Source organism: Cervus canadensis, chromosome 31, assembly GCF_019320065.1.
Source record: "Cervus canadensis isolate Bull #8, Minnesota chromosome 31, ASM1932006v1, whole genome shotgun sequence".
Classification (NCBI taxonomy): Eukaryota; Metazoa; Chordata; class Mammalia; order Artiodactyla; family Cervidae; genus Cervus; species Cervus canadensis.
The window spans coordinates 842,911-866,337 of record NC_057416.1 but is presented as its reverse complement, the minus strand read 5'-3'; the positions used below and the strand labels follow the sequence as shown (position 1 = coordinate 866,337).

General features: G+C 47.8%; 1 protein-coding gene across 1 annotated transcript in view; it reads right to left on the bottom strand.

The window, feature by feature from the left end:
• Positions 1-23,427, bottom strand: part of DLGAP2 (DLG associated protein 2) — a 590,155-nt gene that overhangs the window by 398,673 nt on the left and 168,055 nt on the right. Inside the window, exon 3 of the mRNA XM_043454559.1 lies at positions 10,211-10,265. Within this exon, the coding sequence (XP_043310494.1) occupies positions 10,211-10,265 (55 nt within the window). The remainder of the gene's footprint in view (positions 1-10,210; positions 10,266-23,427) is intronic.

The window sequence follows — 23,427 nt, the reverse complement described above, 5'->3', positions numbered from 1 at the left end:
GACAAAATCTGCTCCTGAAGCAAGATGAACACGTGTGCTGGAGCACCCATGTGCTGGCTTCTGCCTGCGACGGTCCAGGATGCTTCTTCGAGAGGGCCCTCCAGGTGCTAAGGAGTGTGAGTTCTTTGGGTGTGGGGCGCAGGTGAGAAGGGAGGTCAGCGAGGGCGGAGGAGACAGAGCAGACGCCTGGGATCCGCAGGAAGGTGAGCGCGCGGGAAGAGGGCTGCAGGCCTGACCAGGACTCGGAGGATTTTGGCTGCTGCCAGCTGGGCCACCTGCTTCCTCGGCGCCGCACGAGATGCCTGGATGGCAGGGTGCCGGGCCGGTCGAGTCGGGATCCTGGCTCTGAGGGCACCTGGGGTGAAGCCCAGGTCTGCTCCACCTGCATCCCACTTGGCCTTGGGATTTCACGGAGAAGGGCCCTCTTGCGGGGTGCCCCAGGCCCTGGGTTCATTCCTCTGCAGGGGCCGCAGGGAGAAGACGTGAAGGAAATAGCAGTGGGAACCACAGGCTGAACCTCGGAGGCCGAGGAAGAGTGAGCAGGGCAGAAGCAAAGGAGCCCGTCCTGAGAAAGTCACGTTCAGAAGCCCTGCGAGTCAGCCTGTGGAGGGGCAGCAAGGCCTGCCGGGGAGCCTGGCACCCAGGATGGGTGCGGGCTCTGCCCGAGGGACCCAGGCCGTCATCCTGTGAGGGGCCGCCCAGCGTGTCACTGGTGTGTGCATGAGTCTGAGCAGTGCGCTTGCCAGGCCCCTGAAAGCCAATAAAAGAAAAGCCACAAGTATAAGGGAATCGTGAGCTTCCTCTTTAAAATTAAAAATGCCTGCGGCTGCATTAAAGCAGTAAGAATGCTTGGAATTTAAATGAAGTTTGTGAGAGCCTTGCAAAGACCAGGGGACTTAGAACCTGAAGACCCAGCTTAATGTTTGAATTTTGCTACTTATTTTATGACTGTTTTGACATTTACTTAAATTCTCAGAGTCTCCATTTCACCTTTAAAGTTGGGATAATAAAAATGGCAGCATGGAAGGCCGCCTTAGTGACACGCATGGGAAGCGCATACAGAACCCCTGGGGTTGCGGGGTGCTGCTGCTGGCCCCCGGGAGGCCGGGCAGCTGGGAGGAGAGCCAGAGAGTGACGGCGTGTCCTCGGGCTGGGGCGGCTCAGACCCTGGGCTGCAGGCAGCCTTGCTCTGGCTCAGAGACACCTGAGCAGGCTCAGCCTCCTCACCTGGAACAGGAGGAGGAGGGAGCAGCCGGTCACCAGGGTGCCTTGCCGACTCGGGCTCACTAACGTTCTGTCACCCATGCGGAGATGTGCACACGCAGAACCGTGTACACATGCATCCACTGTGAGCACACATGCACCAGCCATGCACACACGTGTCATGCCGCATATGGCATGTGTGTGCCACATACATGCGCACATACATCTACCACACATACACATGTGCACACCACACCTGTTTGTACCATGTACACACACACACTGTGCAGCCTACAGCACATGTATGTACCACATACAACCTGAATGAGGCTGTCATCTGAACTGGTGAGCTAAGTAAAGCAGATCAACCCTCCTGGGGTGGGTGTGGGGCCCTCCAATTAGCCAAAGGCCTGGATGGAACACAAAGACTTCAAGGGAGACTTCTCTGCCTGCTGACTTCAAATTGGGATGCGGGTGTCCCTACCTTTGGACCTGAATTGCGACACAGACTCTCCTGGGTCACGAGGCTGCAGATCATGGGCCATGTCAGCCCCCACAATCACATGAGCCAAAGTTCCTCACAAGAAATCTAAGTCTCTCTATATGAAGATACATGCATTTATACACACACATACACCCTCTTGTTCTGTCACTGGGGAACCCCGCCGGCCACACCTTCAGACGGAGACCACAGGGTTTCTTGTCCTTCACGTGGAGAATCCAGTGGTGCCTCAGAGCTGTCTCTGTGTCCATCCCTGAGGCTACCTGGTTGCTGGCTCCTGGCCCACCATCCACAGACAGCGTCCTTCTGTCTTCCTACCCACAACTGAGACAGCCCACGCTCACCACTCCATGAGCTGTGCGTGTAGGCTGACCTGGACCCAGTGGGACACTCAAACACATTGCCCTAAGTGAACACCAGGGCTGTCTCCACGGGGGCCCCTTCTGACGTGCAAGCACTGCTGTTTATGCCCTCTGTCATCATCAAGGCAGGCCTGACACTGTGATTTCATTACACAGAGCTCTCCGCACGGTCCACAGAGTCACCGGTCTATTCCAGGAACTGACGGGTCATCCCTCTGTAAGGGAACATTTGCTTGAACGACCCTGGAGTCCCTTACACACAGCAGCTACACTACTCAGATGTGTGTCCAACAAACCTCAGACCCTCAGCTTCGTGTGTTTAACTTTGGTTGTAAAACCACTCTCTGCAACCTCTCCCCTTAGCTGCTTATGCTTTTCCCCTATGCTACTTCTCCAGTGACAGGACACCAGTCACCAATAAAGGCGCACATTCAGTTCAGCTCAACTTAAAATCACTTTTATCAGTGTCCACTGTGTATTTGTGCTGGGGGCACCAAATCAGTAAGAGGCAGTCCTGGCCCCAGGGAATCCTACCGACAGACACCTTTAAGAAGATGCATTCAAGTCACCACGTGTCCTTCTTATCAAACACCATGAATGTGAGCATCAGTGTGAGGAACTGGGTATAAAGTGGGAAGTTTCCATCCCATTGGTGGTGGACATGAATGAGGAATAAACGGGAGGCTCCCGAGGGCGGGCGTGGTGAATGTGTCCTGGTGCTGGGCTCTCCACACGTCACCCCAGCAGTGCCCGCTGGATGCACACATGGGACCACCCGGCGCCAGCTCCCCCCAGCCCCCAGGACCTGCGGAGGCATGGCAGGGCCCACAGCAGTCAGCCTCAGGAAGCACCCCTTCTCTCTCACTGGCTGTGTCTGAGTCCTCAACACTCCTGCATGTTAACTGTAGCTTGTGCCAAGAGGACCGTGCTATAAATCAAGTGTTTGCAGCTCGATTTACGTGCCCCACAAATGCCTGCTTAGCAGTGAAACTGCACTGCTAAATAAGCAAACTCTCAATGAAAACATCGATCACTGTCTTCACCTGGGGCTTCCATCAAACTTTAAAGTGAGGGAATTAAAATACACAGTAAAACCGTTCCACCTGTTTGTGGTCTGTGGTTGCAGGTAATGAAAGCACCTCAGACACACACACTCACACACAATCCTGCACCTGTGTATTCAGGCAGAGCTCAGAAATATTTTTTACTTACTTTTAAAACCTGAAAAAAATGATTGTTTTTACACAAGATGAAATAAACTCATATTTCTTAAAAGCTTTAAACTTTAAACACCGAGTATTTTTACAATAAAAATGATTTCCTGGCATTATTTTATTTTTTTTCTGGCATTATTTTAAAATGTTGTTTTTGGCAAATATTAAAGCTGCCTTTAACCTCAAAACAAGCACTTCTGTGAGGCTGGAGTAACTTCCGGGGCCCCTCCCACACCAGGAACTCGGGGTCCACCCTTCCTGAGCAGCGCCTCCTCTGGGGATACAGGCACCATGACCCCCCAGAGGCGGTCACCAGGTCACAGGTCAAAGGACAGAGCAGACTTCTCATCTGAGTGGCATCTAGCTGGCAGCTCTGAGCAGAGATGTCATCTTATCATCTTTCACAAGGGATCGTGTGACACTCAAGCCATGGAACCTAATTAAACAGGGATGGTATAAAGGCCCACTCCTGACAGAGGTTTCAGACAACTCCATGGGCCCTAATTCCGAGTGAAGGCTGATGAGAAGGGACCAATGCTCAGAATTTTAAGGGCCCCTGGCAACCAAATGATTTTTATTTTTTATTTTTTTTCCATTTATTTTTATTAGTTGGAGGCTAATTACTTTACAATATTGTAGTGGTTTTTGCCATACATTGACATGAATCAGCCTTAAGTCTGACATTTCTGAACATCCCATAAACACATAGAATACTCGGAGAATTCAGAAGAGACTGAGATTCAAGGTCTAGAAGAGCTTAGAGCTTGAAAGAACTCAGTGAGGTTTTAGATGAATCCCGCACCTCGCCCTTAGCTGTGCATGTTCTCCATGGCTTCAGACACAACACTGACCAAGATTTTGTCCCCAGAAGTCAGGACACGGTCACGCTGTCAATTGACTTGGTAGTTTTATCCACACTGACCAACTTACTGCACAAAAGAAATGTGTACCTTGTAGGTACCATCCTGGCATGATGATAAAGAAAAAGAACAGAGGTTTGGGGAAGGTCTTCTTGGGAAGCAGGTTCGCTCTACATGGGACAGGGCTCCACAAGAGGTCCCGGGAGGGATGCCAGCAGAAGGTGCTCCTCCCCACCCCCAGTGTGGGCCCTGGGAGCCCTGCAGACAAAGCTGACCATCTGCCTGAAGAAGTGGTCTTGGATCCACCCAGAATCTAGGAGATAAACAGCCCACGGCCCACAGCCTGCCCCACAAGCTGGGCGTCACTAAGTCCGACGTCAGCTGCCAGGTTCACCCAGGAAACCTCTCAGCACAGGCGCTGCTGCAGAATGCTCAGACTTGAGCCACAGACCTGCCTGGCTGGCAGAGACCACTGACCTGAGGAAGTGCATCACCAGCCCAGGGTGGACAGGGTTCGAGGTCTGCCCTGCACAGAAGCACCTGCTCCGGGAGAGCAGGGGCTGAATCCGGGTCCTGGCCTCCCGCAGCACTGACCTTCCCATGTGGTGCCAAGATGCCACCAGGCTGTGAGAGCCCTGAGGTGAAGATGAGCCACATGGTGTAGGACAATTCTGGTATAGGACAAAACGACGGACTCACAGCCTTTCACTCGGGCAGCAGTTAACAAGCATGAACAGTCTTCTCATGAGGCCATTTTCAGTGCACAAAATAAAGCCCTTCAAGCACAGAACTGTTTCCGTCTCCTGTCGGTGGATCGGGGTGGCCGGTCATCAAGGCTCGGGCTGGAGGAAGAGTGCCGTCAGGGCTGAGACACCCGCCTCCTCCCCCTGCTCCCTCGGCCCCGCCTGAGTTATTCTTGGTTTATGAATCACATCATCTGGCACCCCGTTCCCACAACCACCATTCTTTTTGGAAAGAAAAAAAGGTATTATAAATAATTTCAGTCTCTGGGTAAAGTCTCACTTGAAGGATTTGGTCTTCCAAAGACATCTTTTTTTTAACCTAGTTACAAGACCATTCACCTGGCGTTTTGAAACATGAGGCCTCCCAGGTAAGTAACTGCTCCACTTCGCTAAACATCTTTCCAGCAACTGACCCACCTGATGTGCTTGCCCATCTTGCGCCCTGAAGCCCCAGGGGCCCTGTGGACAGCTTCCCGCCCCCCACCCTGATGGAACCCCAACCCATCAGGGTTCCCAGTCCTCCCTGTTCTGTGCTTTCACCCTGTTTCACAGGAAGGAGACACTGGGAAGGTTAAAGACTTACTAAAGGTCATAATGGAATCACAAACTGACTCAGAGTGAGAATCCGCATCTGGGTCTCGGCAAGACCCTCAGCAACGCTGACACTCGCCAGGGCTCATCCCTGCGCTGATCTGCAGGCAGGGGCGCTGTTTCCCGTCTCATGAGGAAGCTGGAGGGCTCGCCGGAAGGAACGTGAGAAAGCCTTATGAACTAGAGACAGCAAAAACACAAGGTGTAACACCCACCATTCACACTGCAGACATCACTGTCTACACAGATCTGAGAACCGCACACAAGTCAAGTGGAAGAGAACGAAGCAGGGTTTTGCCTCCACAGTCACACTCACTGCCAGACTCGCACAGGACCTGCCATCGGGGACAAGTTCTCCATCAGGCATGTCTGTGGCAGGGAGAGCAGCTCACTCACTGATTTCCCTTCACTTGTCCATCGTGACATTAAAGGCTTTTTATAACCTTCGGCTAAAAAGTAACTTAGGGGGTTTAGGACTCCCCAGAGCAAACGTTTCCACTATTTCCACCATTACATCCCCCTTGCCTTTGACCTCAATATGCAAACTTCCCAGCAGCTGTCTACACGTCAACAGCCCTGCTTGCAGCTCGACACCATATAACTGGGTCCAGTGCCCACAGGCATCCAAATCCTGCCTGATAGAGCACACGGGTTCAGCATTCTAATAGAAATGCAAGAGTGCTTACTCGGCCTATGGAGGCTTCTTAACATTAAGCTCCGTTACAAAGGTGCTTGCTTTAACCCCACATTTTATTTTGCCAACACACACAAGGGAATGGATGAGCGCCTGCTGGCCGCATCCTGAATGAACCCTTCAGGAGTCAGATACAGGAGCGAGGGCAAGAGCCAGGAGCACACTGGCGCCAGGCTCATCAGCCCCTGGGGCCTGGGGACGATCAGGTCCCTCCTCAACCCACGTCCAGTACCCAGGTGTGGTGTATGCACCCCAGACACGGGCCAGGCTTCCTGCCACCCTTATACCGGGCATGGGAGGCCGGCAGTTAAGCACCAGTCAGCACATCACCGGGAGGAACCCAAGGTGAGAGTCACACTGAGTCTTCATGGACATCATGCCACACGTTGGCAAACACAAAGACCAGTGCCACAGAATATATGGAAAGAACTCAAAATCTTTCCACCCAGTTCCTATACACAACTTGGTTCACAATCATTCTGTTTTCCCTGTGGAGCTATAAATTCATCTCAAACATCAAATACTGCCACGTGCTTAATCCACTGGACACTTCACTACTGAGTTGTTGTTATGAAACTCTGCACAGTTAAGCACCATGGCTGCTTTACTACAAAATCGGTCATTCTCATAACTTCCAATTATTTGTGCTAGCCGAGCAGGCTGTGTCGTGATAGGTGGGGGGGTAACTGTAACATCAGCAAGCTCAGGGGCAGAACCCCAGCCCACTGTGTCACCCCAGCAAAACAATTTATTAAGCTCACTCCTGCCTAAGTTTGATTTTTCCCAAAGGGCATGAAGAGTCCAAAGGAACAGCATGGACAAACTGATACAGAATCAGACCATCTAAGGCAACTGTCCCCAGTCTTTCTGGCACCAGGGTCTGGTTTTGTGGAAGACAATTTTTCCACGGATGGGGGAGGGGGTGGGGAATGGTTTGGGGATGATTCAAGCGCATTACATTACATCTATTATGCACTTTATTTCTATAGTTATTCCATCAGCTCCGCCTCAGGTCATCTCAGGCATCAGATCCTGGAGGTTGGGGATCCCTAGTCCAAGGACTAAGACCAGACCCTTCACGGGTCAAAGGCAGCCTGTCTGGGACACACACTCAGGACCTATGGTCTCGCCTGTGGAAGGCACAGCTGAGGCATCACGTGACAGGGCTACTTGTAAGTCATGTTCAGACCCGTGAGACACGGAGCAGCAGAAGGAAGATGAATCACCCTGTGCTTCACACAGAGGATCCAAGCTCCGACCCACCCGCTCAAGAGAAAGTACCTCAGTGCTCATGATTCACCCCAAAGTTGATCTTTCATACAATTTACCACCTGAACCATTTCTGAGTGTTCAATTCAGTGGCATTAAGTACATTCACATTGTTGTGTGACCATAACAGAATATTTGTATCATCCCAAGATGAAGCCCTCTACCTAGGCCAAAGTTGATCTTCTTCACCAAAAGTTTGAAAAGTCTTCTATAAAACCACAAAAGTGAAACAAACCATATTCAGGTTCCTAAAGACCCTATTTGCCATTAAGATACAAGAGCAACAACCACTATGTCTCAGCCTGAAACAAACATTTCCTAAATAATTAAGCAACTTAATTAGATATATTAGATTGAATTATGTAGGAAAAACCAGAATTCTCAAATCTTTCACCTCCAAAAGCTACAATTTCAGCCAACTCCTCTTTCATCCCACTTGACACGATTCTTTCCCATTTCCACACCTAAGTTCACAGCCTCAGGTCCTCAGCACTGACTTCAAAGCAAAACACTCCATCATGTAAACATATTTTCAAGGAAATTGCCCACAAATGGCCTCAACACTCAAGTCACAGTGGAAAGGAAGCTTTCTTAGTTCTAGAGGCTGGCTACTTGGATTTGTACAAAACACAAAGCAAGAATCTCAAACTGGAAATATTTTCTGTATTAACTTGAGACTTTTTATATAATGAACTGTCTAAGAATATAGGAAACTCACCTCAATATTTAAAATCCATTTAGATTCCCACGGAACAGTACTTTTTATTAATTCTATCACTATTCTTTTTTGCATCTCAGAATCAACAATGACTCACCTGGAAGAGAAAAACTAATCTGGAAACTGAATTCTGCCTTAAACTGTGTTGTACTCACTGCTGTCAATGGACACTGTTTGCAAAATCTTTGTTTCTTTGCATGTGACTTGTTCACATTTTTCATTACTAACCAAGACTTTCAGGAAGCACAAACAGGCTCAATAAATACCCTATCATTTTTTGTGCTCTAAAAATCACAGCCAATTACTGATAGGCCGTGACAAGGCTACTAAGGGACTGCTATGTGGACCAACGCCTCCCATTTGGGAGCCTGCTTATTGGAGAACTCCATCAACCACTGTGAATGGACTATCTTCCCTAAATTCTATCATATACTTTTTGAAGTAGCCCCTCAATTTATGTGAATTTCTATCAGTGATGTAGAAACTACTTCTACGTATCAGTGAGGAACCCCCTTTTCCGGAAGGCTAACACATATTGATAATTTATAATGGAAAGGAACTACCTATCACTTTTACCTCATGAGAAGTCAGATATTGTGCATTCAGATGTTATTCCCTCCTCTTTCTGTTCCCATTACCTTCTCCTTAGAACTCTTACCTAAGATTGTGCAAGGAAATCAAAGAGTTACAAGATTTCATAGATAAATGTAATCATACCTTGAGAGAACATTCAGTTGCTACCACCATTGCTGTGAATAAGTTAATGAGTATAGGAGCTGATTATATAGGTGAAAAAACATATTTCTCATTAAAAAAAAAATCTAACCATGTTCTAAACAAACTTCCCTATAAGCAGTAAATTTGCTCAAATTTTCAGCTAAGATGTAATTGATCGGACAAAACCAAAACAGAGACAGGTCTATGAACTTTTTTGAAAAATTATAGTTAGTAATATAATCTATCCATAATCATAAGTTTAAAAAATGAAGATCTTATTTTTCCAGAATACTCAGGATTTTACACTGGAAGGCACAGTATAAACAATGCCTTGCCATGTACGAATGAGACCCCATTAAACATAACCTCCAGTCAAGACACTATTTATGATAAAAGTAGAGAAAATCCCAGTGGATTACACTCTCCTAGTTATCACAAAAGAGTCCATTAGGATTTATTTTGTTCAGTTAGAAAATACACGAGGAAGTGTCAGAAGCCTCTGTTTCATACCCAACAAGAGTATCCCAGATGCAGACAGACATGAGACAACTGATTCTAGAAATGAATAAACTCTAGTAAAACCCTGTGCACAAATGAACCAGCAACTCTACCTTTTCCTCAGGACTTGAGTCTCTGAATAAAATGCTGGAAATTAGAAGCACAGGAGAGTGACTGAGACGTAGACCTGCAGGATAACACTCCATGTCAATTATTCTCTGTTTAAATTTAAAACAACAAAGTTCCAAAGGATTTTTTTTTCAGGCTTTTCCCTCCATCATGTTTCCTTAGAAGCAATGAAAACTACCTTAATTACAACTGCCAGCCACATACGTCTGCCCGACACCAAGAAACCACAGAGTCATAGCATCTCCCACTCTAAGACACACATACTGTTGTTTTATTCACGAAGATCCTCAAGGTTTTAAGAACATAACAACTGGCCAGTCCCACCCTGAGAGCAAGGAAAGCCTTGACTGCAAACAGACTCTAAATCCATTCCATGCTAACCAACAATGGTGGTTTGCCTTAATAAATATCATCCACAAAAGAAACAACTGAAATTAATATTAATATATTCAACTTTATAAGACAACTGGCTTCCCTTAAAATTCAAGGCAACAATCATCTATTTCCTTTATCAAATAAAAACAGATCTCCGAGTTCTGGTCATAACTCACTATAGAACCGAATCATTCTTTTTTTTTTTTTGCTTGTTTCAGTCAATATATGAAATAGCTACCTTAAAAGAATCAAGGTATCTAACTATGCAATCATATTTCTCAGTTTTGCCAGATACAGAACCAACAATCTCAAATCAGAAACACAAACGCACTTACCTGTGTTCCTGTCTGGTAAGATACAGCAATGCTTCTGCAGAATGCCGGGCAAAACCTGTTTCAGAACAAATAAATAAAAGACATGTGGTTATCATTCAGGTAGAGAAAGGCATCTAATCAACCATTGCAAGTGTTTTTCTAATAAGGTCGTTTGATGCTGCATAGTCATCATGCCCAGAACGATCTAACAAATTAAACAGTACTGAAAAATTCTGATGACATACATTTTTCATCAAAAAGGTTAATCAGGTAAGTGTGCTGATTATATATGCTGCTCCTAGGATGGTAATGCAGTTCTGTTTAATGTATGTCCCTAATGGGTCCTCCAAGTGCCTTGAAAGCTGCACTCAGGGCGCTCCTACACTAAGGCAAATGGCCCACCAATTTTGTGATGGCTTTTAAAATATGACATGCAATTAGAGCCTGAAAATGGAGGGTGTTGGGATGGTATCTTGAGTCTATCTTCTAGGATCTAAGCTGAGAAGCCTTTATCACGAATGAGTCACAAGAAAATGTGAAAGAAGAGCCTGTGTTTACCTGCACAGTTTGGTAGTAAAAGGTGCAGGAAATACCTTATTTGATAAGCAAAAGGAAGCTTAAAGTCATGCAAAGGCTTTCCCAAGAGGCTAGAGCAACATAAGGCAACTACAAAGCACAGACATAAACAGAACTTGCGACTGAAGAGATCTCTCCGGGAAATTTATGATTATGCTTTCTCAACTCAATTAGGGCAAAAGCTGAACTTCTGTATTAAATCATCCACCGACGAGGCTGCAACCATTCCTCAACCCTCCTCCCTGATTACAAACCCTCAGCATCCTCAGCCAAGAAGCAAGCGCCACCCTCTCTGAGCAAGTCATTCAGCCAGTGGAGGGGGACCAGGGGTGCTGCAAAGACTGAGCGCTGCCCTCAACCAGCTCAGGGTCCAGCTGAGCAAACAACAGACTTGAGCAGACATTATCAATGTTTGCAGAAGTTTTCCTTTGGAATAATGGCTCCCTTCCCATCCACACCCTTATAATGCCTTAAAGTTGGGGCAATTCTGCACACGATACAGCCCACATGCAGGACGAAAACGCACGTGATCATGAGAAAGTTCTGCCAGGTCCTGCAGTTAAAGTCACTTGACCACAGAAGCCTCTTGTGTTCCTTCTGCCTATGAACACCCAGAGGGGAAAGTGCTAGCCTGATCCATCAAAACATCCACCTAATGGGTGTCCCTGTGTGCATCTCTGTCTCAGGGGACAGTTGAAAGCACTGTTGCCAGGCTACTCTTCTAAGGAATTACTGCCAACAGACAAGCCACAGAAATGTGCAGAAGAGGATGCCAGGGGATCCCTGGTGCCTGTCCTCAGGGCCAAACTGATATCATTGACTTTTCCCAGGAATACATCTTGAAGAAGTGGACATAGTACCTGAAGATCAGGTCACAGCCCGTGACCTGCCACCACAGCCACATGACCACAACGCTGTCTCCATGAGAGCTGATGGAGTGACACTTGGGGGCTTTGGAGGGGGGTGTATGGTAAACAGGAGGCACACGTGGGGCAGGCAGGACACTGACTCACACCGTGGGGAAAGGAAGGGGGACACAGGTGCTAAGGTGGTTGTCTAGTCAGCATTCACTAGCCCAGTACTAACTAGTCCAGCACTACCTAGTCAGGCAGTAACCAGGACAGCACACCAGCCCAGCACTAACTAGCCAAGCATTACCTGAAAGTACTAGTCGCTTGGTCATGTCTGACTTTTTTGTGACCCCATGGACTGTGGCCTGCCAGGAACCTCTGTCTATGGGATTCTCCAGGCAAGAATACTGGAGTGGCAAGAATCCCATTTCAGTATTCTATCCCAGTGAGGGAATCTCCCATGCCCTTCTCCAGGGGATCTTCCTAACACAGGGACCGAATCTAGGTCTCTGGCATTGCAGGCAGATTCTTCACTGCATGGACCACCAGGGAAGCCCTCAGTACAGTTCAGTCGCTCAGTTGTGTCCGACTCTTTGTGACCTCAAGGACTGAAGCACCCCAGGCTTCCCTGTCCATCACCAACTCCCGGAGCCTGCTCAAACTCATGTCCATCGAGTCAGTGACGCCACCCAACCATCTCGTCCTCTGTCATCCCTTTCTCCTCCTGCCTTCAATCTTTCCCAGCATCAGGGTCTTTTCCAATGAGTCAGCTCTTCACATCAGGGGGCTAAAGTATTGGAGTCTCAGCTTCAGAATAAGTCCTTCCAAAGAATATTCAGGACTGATTCTGATTTCCTTTAGGATTGACTGGCTTGATATCCTTGCAGTCCAAGGGATTCTCAAGGGTTTTCTTTGGTGCTCAGCTTTCTTTACGGTCCAACTCTCAGATTTGTACATGACTACTGGAAAAACCACAGCTTTGACTATACGGACCTTTGCTGCCAAAGTAACATCTCTGCTTTTTAATATGCTGCCTAGGTTTGTCATAGCTTTTCTTCCAAGGAGCAAGTGTCTTTTAATTTCATGGCTGCAGTCAACATCTGCAGTGATTTTGGAGTCCAGGAAAATAAAGTCTCTCACTGTTTCCCCATCTATTTGCCATGAAGTGGTACCAGATGCCATGCTCTTAGTTTTTTGAATGCTGAGTTTTAAGCCAGCTTTTTCATTCTCCTCTTTCACCTTCATCAAAAAGCTTTTTAGTTCTTCTTTGTTTTCTGCCGTAAGAGTGGTGTCATCTGCATATCTGAGGTTATTGATATTTCTCCCAGCAATCTTGATTCCAGCTTGTGCTTCATCCAGCCCAGCATTTCACATGATATAGTCTGCACATAAGCTAAATAAGCAGGGTGACAATACACAGCCTTGATGAACTCCTTTCCCAATTTGGAACCAGTCTGTTGTTCCATGTCCAGTTCTACCTGCTGCTTCTTGACCTGCATACATGAAGACAGGTTAGGTGGCCTGGTTTTCCCATCTCTTGAAGAATTTTCCAGTTTGTTGTGATCCACACAATCAAAGGCTTTAACATAGTCAGTGAAGCAGAAGTAGATGTTTTCATGGAATTCTCTTGCTTTTTCTATGATCCAACAGATGGTGGCAACTTGATCTTTGGTTCCCCTGCCTTTTCTAAATCCAGCCTGAACACCTGGAAGTTCTCAGTTCACGTACTGTTGGTTCACATACCAGTCCCATCACTTCATGGCAAATAGACAGGGAAACAATGGAAACAATGACAGTGACTAGCCCAGCACTAACCAACCCACCACTATCTAGGTCAGCACTAACTAGCCAAGCATGACTAGCCCAGCACTAACCACTCCAGCCTATCTAGTCCAGCACTAAGCAGCCCAACACTATCCACTCCAGCACTACCTAGCCCAGCACTAACCAGTCCAGCACTAACTAACTAGCTCCACAGCAGTTTCCATAGGGTAGCACCAGCTGAGTGCATGGTCAGGGCACTTCCCAGTCTTCAGCGAACCACTGTCCAAAACGGGGGCACCTGGGACGCCCTCCGGTGACCTCTGCACCCTCAGGACTCTGGTCAGAAGTGCCATCTTTTTTCCTCGATGCCCTTTCTTCAGGGGTTCAGCCTCCGAGGCCCAGCCCCACCCTGCTCCCCAGCCCAGGCAGACCGTGCTCAGCCCAACCTGTGCGTCCGCCTCTGCTCAGAGGCACCCTTCTGATCTGCTCTGTGCAGGGGTGACTGTGACTTTTACACACAACTTGACCAAGTCCGAAACGCCCACATTAAATGTCCTCTCCAGGTGTTTCTGGGTGAAGCCAGCCTGACTTGGTGGACTCAGAAAAGCAGGTCACCCTCTCCAGTATGGGAGCCTCCTCCAATTCCAGAGGGCCTGGACTCAAGAGGAGGTGGTGGGAATCTGTGGGCCCCAGGACCGCCCCTCCTTGTCCTCATGGGGAGTCCAGCTCAGTGGGGAGCTCCCGTGGGCACCTTCTATCAGAGCCTCTATTTTTTGGTGGAGGCAAACAGAAAGTGACTCGTTACAAGGTCACGCTGAGGCCTCCCTCTTCCTGGCAGTGAGAATCTGAACATGAATCCCTCCCTCTAAATGGAGCTCAGAACCAGCCTCCCACAGCCACAGTGTGTGATGGGGTCTCCAGGATTTAGAAGAATGTTCCCCCCTGACAGCCTAACTTCAAGCCTCATACTGTCAAACATTCAATTCTGAATGTAAAGCACAGAACATCCTTTATTATCATGTCCTGTGGCTGCAGAGGGGAAGCCGCATGTAGGAGTTCCAAACACACATTCACACGCACACACAGACACACACAGACACACACACATGCACTTTGTCTAAATTACTGTCCCCGTTAGAACTGGAAAATGACCGAGGGACTGGTTAAAACTCTGTGGTCCAGTGGTCAAGATGCTGTGCTTCCACTGCAGGGGGCACGGGTTAGATCCCTGGTCAGGGAACAAGGATCCCACACGCCGCAAGGTACAGCCAGAAAAAAAGAAAAAGTAATTGCTGAAAATGACCAGGATTCCATTCTTATCAAAGAGACCATTTAACTTTTTACAGAACATTCATCTGAGCCTAAAAATAGCAGGAATTGGCACAGAATGAGTTTGGACTGACTGTTTCACAGCCCTAGCGTCACATTAGCTTTTTCTACATTTCAGAAACTGTTAGCTGAGGAGGTTAAGAACTAATTAAGAACTTATATTCACAAAAACAGACTTAAAAAGGCATGACAATTTAAATGATGAGAAGAAACACCATTTCTAACTTTTTAAACGTGCTTCCCTGGTGGCTAACAGATGCTCAATTTAAGATCCTGTATCCTGACCACTAGTGGGCTGTCTATCTTGATGTGGGCTCATCTAGCTCCAGAGAATTCATTTCATAGAAGTAAAAGGAACTGGAGGTCACTGGCATTTTTAAATGCTCTGGGAGATTCAAACAGCTCCATTGTGCTTGTGAAACTAATGGTAATTGCTTTCTTTGAAAATCCAGAATGTTCAACATTCGACGTTATAAAATAAGTAACTCACGCTTACCTGTCTCCTTCCTGCCCCTCCCTGAGAGCGTGTGAGCTGGAGCCTGAGGTCTCCCTCTCAGGACCCTGCCCCATCCACTCTGCTCAGGGGTACCCAACTGGGAACGCAAAGGTCAGGTCTCCCCCTGAATCCTCCTGTGTGTGGGTGTCTCCCCGGCCATCTTCCCTGGGCCCTGGATGGACACCCGATGACCCACACGCCCTGAGCCATACGCCTCCTCCTCCCGGGACTTCAGAGCCCCATCGCTGCCTCCATGCTGTCACCCCAGACGTCCAATGGGGATGCAGAATCAGCGTGATGGGCCCTTCCCAACCACACCTGTGCCTGCAGACCTCAAGTGTCTGCATGGCCACCTCCACCTGCTCGGTGAGAACACAGGCCCCCCACTCCACCGCTGGGCCCACGGCTGCATCCTGCCCCCAGAGCCGTGGGTGGCACATGGGGTGGGGGTCCCGAATTTGTTGAAATGATTACAGATTACACATGTGAAAGTTAGTCTTGAGTATTTTTGTAGATCCTACGGCCTTTTAACAAATAAAAGCTCCTTGTTAGACAAAGAAGAGGGACCTGTGTGTCTGAGATGTGGGGTCTTTGACACCTGGTGGCTGGGGGTGACCTCCGTGGTCCCTGCATGATCCTGAGACGAACCCCAAGGGCTATGTGTAAGAGGCAGGAACAGGGACCAAGAACACGTGAGGTCACCACAATCTAACGGTGGGGCTGTGTGCCTGCCCCTCGCCATCTGAGTAAGCCCCCTGAGGTTCGGTGAGGCCCCCTGTGTTGCCCCAGTTCAAAGGTGCTGAACCTGAGGGTCCAAAGGCTGAGGGAGGCTGAGCTCAGGCCCCACTGATGGTGCAGAGCATGCCTGCCAGGGAGCTGAGCTCAGGGGATGATTCCCCCTCGAAGTCCACGACCAGCACACTCCCAGAATCTCAGTAACACACAAAGTACAGCTGCTGCTGAGTAACAGACAGTCCCTGCATATGCCACTCACTTGTCTGTCAGGACTGGGGCACACAAAGGGCCCCCACAACTCAGCGAGGCTGCCGAGGCCCGGGGTGGACGCCCAGGGCACCAGCACAAGGCGAGCTGTCTCCACGTGCCTTGAGGACACAGAGCGCAGGCCCTTGGCCACCCTGCACTGGGGAGGGCCGCCCACCCGGGTCAGTGGTCAGGGGGTGAGAGCCACCCTGACCTCGGCCTCACCTTGACCTCTGCTGCACCTTCAAAGCCGTCAGGTCACGGGAACGCAGACTCTCCTGGGAGGCTGGAACCTTCATCAGCTGCCCCAGACAAGGGTGCAGCGGCCAGCAGGGCAGCCCTGGGCCAAAGGGAGGGAGATCCTAGGGAGGCTGGACCCAGAGCTGGCTAGCGCCTGGCACAGGGTAGGCTCCCGCACTGTCCAGTGCAGGCAGAGTAGTCCCCAGGGTCACAGACATAGACCACAGGGCCCTGGGCTCCATCAGGAAACCGTAGCCTCCTCCTGCTGGACTGGCCTCCACTCAGGAGGGCTGCTGTCCCCAGGCTCCAGGAATCCCTGCGGGGCCCCTGGGGCTGGCTTTGCATCTATCCTCTCCTTTCACAACACATCTTTCCTACTTTTCTCCTGTTGACAAGGATGCATACTGGTCCCATCTATTTAATTAAATGCAATTAAATTTATTTTCAGCATAAAAAAATTCAAGTGCGCAGACCATGTGTAACTGAGATAAATTACAAGCGCACATTCATTTAATCAACGGCCTTGGCTGGGTCAAGAGGCACAAAACCATCTTTCAGGACTGTTCCAGACAGAGATAAATACTGTGTTGTCCGGTTCTTCAGGGAAGCAGGCCCGCTGGGTAACAGGATGTACACACAGTGTGCACATGTGTACATACATGTCAGTATATGAACATATAACGTATGTCTACCAGCTTCTGCAATCCCGTGGCTGAGTCCTCATAATAAATCCACTGTTCTCCTGCTGCGAATGGCACAGCGTGAACATGGTGACAAGGCTCTGAGTTCCTGCTCTTGGTACTCTGGGTTCATTTCTCGACCGTACAGCAGTTCTATTCTTAATTTTTACTGCAGTATAGTTGCTTTACAACATTGTGTTAGCTTCTACCGCACAGCAAAATAAACCAGTCATATGTATACATACATTCCCTTCCCTTGTGGGTTTCCCTCCCATCTAAGGCTTTCCAGGTGGTGCTAGTGGTAAAGAATCCACTTGCCAATGCAGAACACATAGGAGACACAGGTTCAATCCCTGGGTCAGGAAGATGCCCTGGAGGAGGAAATGACAACCCACTCCAGTATTCTTGCCTGGGAAACCCCATGGACAGAGGAGCCTGGTGGGCTCTAGTCTGTAGAGTCACAGAGTTGGACACGACTGAGCATGCACACAGACCGGTTTATAAGGGAGCTTATCTGCAACAGAGACACCGCAGGAGAGAACTGCAAGGACAGCAAGGGGCTAAGGCGGGGTGGAGGGAGCTGGGAGACGGACGACACACACAGGCGGCTGACACCATGTACAGGGCAGACTGGTGGGAGGGCGCCGTACAGCACAGGGAGCTCTGTCTGTGCTCTGGGGAAGTGTGATTCTTCATCCGCTCCCACAGCGGCTGCACCGGCTGACCTCCCACACCAGCACACGAGGGTCCCGTTGCTCCACGTCCGCAGCAGCGCCTGCCGGTTTCCAGTTTTCTGACAGTGGCCTCCTCTCTCAAACGCTCATGGATGCCCTTTCACATGATGGCATCACCTCGGCCAGCTCAGAGTTTCAGAAGGTTCTCCCCACCCCCAGTCTGGCCCCTAGCAGAACCGCTGGGATTTTTCCCATCCTTCCCCAGCCCTGAGGTTGACCGTGGGCGTGATGCTCCTTGACCTAAAATGTGTTTTATGACTCCCTCTGTGAAAGGCCCCTCTGTCCCACATCCAGTTCCACCACGGGGAGCCTCCTCTGCCTCACTCTTTTAGCCCAGGGATTAACTGGGTCAGACACAAACTCCCTCTGGAATCCTAGATAGGAGTTGTTCAGACAGTACCTCTATCCATATGAAAACTGAAACGTTAAAATAATAAACTTCAGTTTTTTAATACATGAGCAAGCCAGTTTTCATCAGTATGGACCCTGGAAGCCCCCAGGTATATTTTGGGTTTACTGAGGGAAAACTGACCAATTAGATTATAATATGTTTAAAGCATAAACATGATGAGTTGATACACGTGTACACTGTGAGATGATCGCCATCAAGTTCATGAACACGCCCCTCAGCTCAGAGGTGACTCTTGCATTTGTGTGCGTGTGAATGTGTTGATAACGTACGGGACCAACTCTCAGCATCTTTAAAGGACGCAACACAACACTGCTAACTGCAGTCACCACGCTGCACGTTGGGTCCCCCAGACTTGTACTCGTCTTACAGCTGGAAGTTCATGCCCTCTGATCAAGGTCTCACATCACCCCTTCCCCAGCCTCAGGTAATCACTATTCTACTCTCAGCTTCAATGACATAAGCATATGTGTGTGTTTGTTTCTACGTAAAAGTTGTACCACACAGCATTTATCTCTGTCTGGCTCATTTCACTTAGAAAAGCGTCCACCAGGTTCATCCATGTCATCAAAAATGGCAGGACGTCCCCAACCTCACATCTTCCTTATCCATTCATCTGTCTTCAAACACTTTAAGACTATTTCTATGTCTTGGTTCCTGTGACTAAAGCAATGAGCATGCAGAGAAGATCCCTCCTTCAAGCTACTGATGTCATTTCCTTTGGATGCACACCCAGAAATAGGGTGGCTGGACCATATGGTGGTTCTATATTTAATTTTTTAAGGAACCTCCATACTGGATGTACGAATTTATATTTTCACCAAGAGTGTACCAGAGTTTCCTTTTCTCCAACAAATGAACTGATTAAACAATAAGCAAAAAAACATGAACAGATATTTTTCCAAAGAAGACATGCAGGTGGCTAAAGGCACATGAGAAGATCCTCAAGACTGCTAGTCATCAGGGCAACGCAAATCACACCGCAGTGTGGTGTCACCTCACACCTGTCAGAGGGCCATCATCAAAAAGACAAGAAGAAACTAGTGCTGTTGAGGACATGGAGAAACACATCCCCTCAAGCCACCATCAGCCAGCACACCATCCACCCGGGACTCCATGCACCTTCAGTAACAAGATTAAGAGTGGATCCTGAGCCTGGTTAATAACAACTGTCTGCTGAAGACTCCAGAATTAAAAGATGAGACTCCTCCCCTCCACCCTCTAACTACAAATCCTACCATGTTTTCCTGGAAATGCAGGCTCCCTCTCTGCCCAGCAGCTTCGAGAGCCTTGTAAGCCACCACCTTACATGCCCCCCTGAGACCCCAGCCCACCTCTGTCCCTCTCCCAGGAAGTGCACAGCGAGCCTCAGGGGCTCCAGAACCTCACAGCCCCAACGAGAGGTCCCTTGACCTCTGTTACATCAGAGGTGCATCCCATGTGCCTGACTCTGCACCCTCAATGTGTCCTCAACTCCATGTTCTCCTAAAAGGATCTGTGTCCACTGATTTTCCATCTCTGCCCACAAATTCAATCTGCCCCCACCACTGAGTTTTTCACAGGAGTGTTTAAACATACTCAGGTCTCTCCATCATTAAAGATGAGATTGACTGCCAGCATGACAGTACAAAAACCCCACTCCCTGCTCCCCAGGGAAGGTGGTGAAGATTACAGCAAAACAAAACAAAACCATTTCAGCCTCTGGAAGTGGTCCTAAGGACAAACGGATAGTGAAGAAAATCTCCAGGAAGTCTACAGAAATTTGGGGAAAAGATGAGAGTTGGTGGTCCTAGAATCTCGTTTGCTCCCTCTTACCCCGTGCCCCTAGCTCAGCTCAACGAGGCCGGGACGGCACTAGGACGGCAGGCCGACCAGCCTCCCTCCTGCACCCCTCCCAGACCCAGCCAGGGCTTTCCCCCAGGAGAGAAGGGCTTTCAGCCTCACCCCCTGCCCTGGCTGCCAGCTGAGCACATGGGGACTTGGGCCCTTCCATTCTCCAGGCCCACGCATGGCACCTGGGCTTTACCCAGCAGGCAGTGGGCTGAGATCAGGGGGCCCTGACTGCCCTGCCTGCTGCAACGTGCTGGATGCACGCAGGGACCCTGTGCTGCTGTTCAGGTCCTGGGGAAGGGAGTTGTGCTGCTGGGAGAGAAGACTGCCTTCGTCCCAACCCCCGGCTCCAGAGTCCCACCTCAGAGATTCTGGGGCAGAAGGAAAGGATAGCTTCCAGGCTCTTCTCCCCAAACCTGACTTCTTCTGCACAGAACAGAAAGAAGCCTTTCATCCTGAGGGCGCTTTTGGGAGCAGGGGCCTACAGTGAAAGGCCATCCCACACAAGCTAAGCTGTCGTGACTACTTTACAGGGGAGAACCGGGAATAGGAAGCGGGGAGGAACCCACGTGGGGTCCAAACAAAGATCAGAGCCTTGGAGACTTTTCCCTCAAAGGAGCCAAAATCTGACTGATTCATTCTTAGAGCAATTCATGCCCCAGAGCACAGTTTAAAACAATAGAGAAATCTTCCCACAAGAAAAGAGTCATGGAGTTTAACAGATGGAGGTAGGCAGGGAAAAGGAGGGGACGCCTGCCAACCACCGCCCCCTACCCCAATCAGGGCGATGTGGGCACACCCAGAGCTGTACATCCTTGAGGAACAGCACCTGACATTCAACCTGGAAGGTGGAGACAGATGTCACTAAAATAATCCAGCCAGACATTAAACAAATAAACAAACAACAACAAGCCTGGAGGGAGGGGGCTGGTGCTGACAGTTGCTATTAATACATCATTAAAATGTAGCTTTCAGTAAGTTCCAGAACGTGCAAAGAAACAGGAAAGTGCGAGCCATACATCCAAACAAAAGCAAGCAACAGAAACCACCTAGAACAGGGGCCAGTGATCAGACCTATCAGAAAAACACTTCAAAGTAGCCAATACAAACCTGCTCACAGAACTGATGAAAACCATGATTGCAGAAGTAAAGTAAGAGGACAATGTTGATAAACAGATATTAATACAGGGACAGAAATTATTCACAGAAATGGAAAATTTGGTGTCAAAAGTAAAATAGCTACAATGGAAACTCACTTAAAGGGCTCAACAGCAGATCTGCACTAAGAGAAGAAAGAATGAATGAACCTGAAAATAGACTGATAGAGGTTATGCTGAAGAAAAGACAGCAAACAGAATGAAGAAACATGAAAAGAGCCTCAGAACAGGGTGGGGGGGGTGCCACAAAAGAAATGACTAAAAATATGTAGTGAAAAACATTAAAGAATTAAAATGCAAAATTAAAAATATCCATGTGCATGTGCTCACTCAGTCATGCCTGACTCTTTGCGACCCCATGGACAGTAGCCCACCAGGCTCCTCTGCCCCCGGGACTTCTCAGGCAAGAATACTGGAGTGGGGTGCCATTCCCTTCTCCAGGATCTCCCCAAGCCAGAGATCAAACTCGAGTCTTCTGTGTCTCCTGCACTGCGGGCATGTTCTTCACTGCTGAGCCTCTGGGGAAGCCCTAAAAAGATATTCAGTTTATGCAAAAAAAGTGGTAAGGAAGAATAACGAAATGAAGACAAATGAAACTGAGATAAATGGAACATAAAAAGTGAAACAGCAGTTATAACTCCAACTATATCGCTAACACTAAATGTGCATGGATTAGACAATCACATCAAAGGCATAGATTGTCAGAATGGATTAAAAAAGAAAACATGCTCTAACTCTATGCTGTCTAGAGGAAACATACTATACATTCAAAAATGCAAATAGATTTAAAGTAATAGGAATGAAAAAAAGACACCTTGCAAACAGCAACATAGGAAAGCTAGAGCAAGGGACTTCTGTGGCAATTCAGTGGTTAAGAACCAAAGACTGTCAGAAATGAAGTGAGCTATCCAACAATAATAGCTGAAGCTGTCAGTACCTCATCTCCAGTAACAGGGAGAACATTCAGACACAAGAGCAACAGTACAGAGTCCGTGAGCAGCTCTATACATCAACTAGACCTGACACACATCTACAAAAATTCCGACAACAGCATCAAAGTACTCAGTTTCCTCAAGCACACCTGCAACATGCACCAGAACAGACCACATGATACTCCAGAGAAAAAGCTCAACAAATTTAAAAGGACACAAATTATGTTCTCTGATCACAATGAAATAGGATGAGATATCAATAACAAGAAAGAAATGGGAAACTGACAAGTATGTGCAAATTAAACAAAGCATTCCTAAATAATCACTGGGGCAAAGAACAAATCAAAAAGAAAATCAGAAAATATGTCGGGATTAATGAAAACGAAGACTGCTAAAGGAATAGTTAGAGGAAAATGTATAGCTACAAATGCTTTTATTAAGAAAGAAGAAAGATCTCAAATAAGCAAGCTACACTTTCAGCTTAAAAAACTGGGAAAAGAAGAACAAAGTGAACACAAAGGAAGAAAATAATAAAGATTAAAGCAGAAACTTGTGTAATAGAGAGCATAAAGAGAAAAAATGAAAAAACAAAAGAGAAAAATGAAATCAAAAGCTAGTTCTCTGAAATGATCAATGAAACAAGCCTTTAGTTAGAATGATCAAGAAAAAAGGCAAGGTTCAAACAACCTTCAGGATCAAGAATGAAACAGGGGATGTTATATAAACTTTACAGGGGGAAAGGATTAAGGACTGAAAAAGAAAACTATGAACAACCTGCATCAACAAATTAGATAACTTAGATGAAATGGACAAATTCCGCAAATCCAGTAAACAAAATGTGTTCACAAAGAAAAGCTCAAACCCAAATAGCTTTTCCACCAAATTCTTCCAAAAGTTTAGGAAGAATTAACACAAATTCACCCTAAAAAATGTAAGAAAAGGGAACACTTCCAAGATATTTTATAAGGTCAGTTTACCCTGATACCAAAATCAAAGACCTGATGAGAAAAGAAGGATAAGGATAAATATCTCTCATGAACATGGATGCAAAAATTCTCCATAAAATATTGGCAGAACTAATCCGGCAACATATAAAAATAATTATACGTTCTTGATAGACCCTCAGCAAGTTAGGGATAGAAGGGAGCTACCTCAATCTGAAAAAGACACCTACGAAAACCTAAAACTAACATCATACCTAGTGGAGAGAAACTGAATGCTGTCTCCCAAAGAGCAAGAATAAGACTGGGATGCCCACT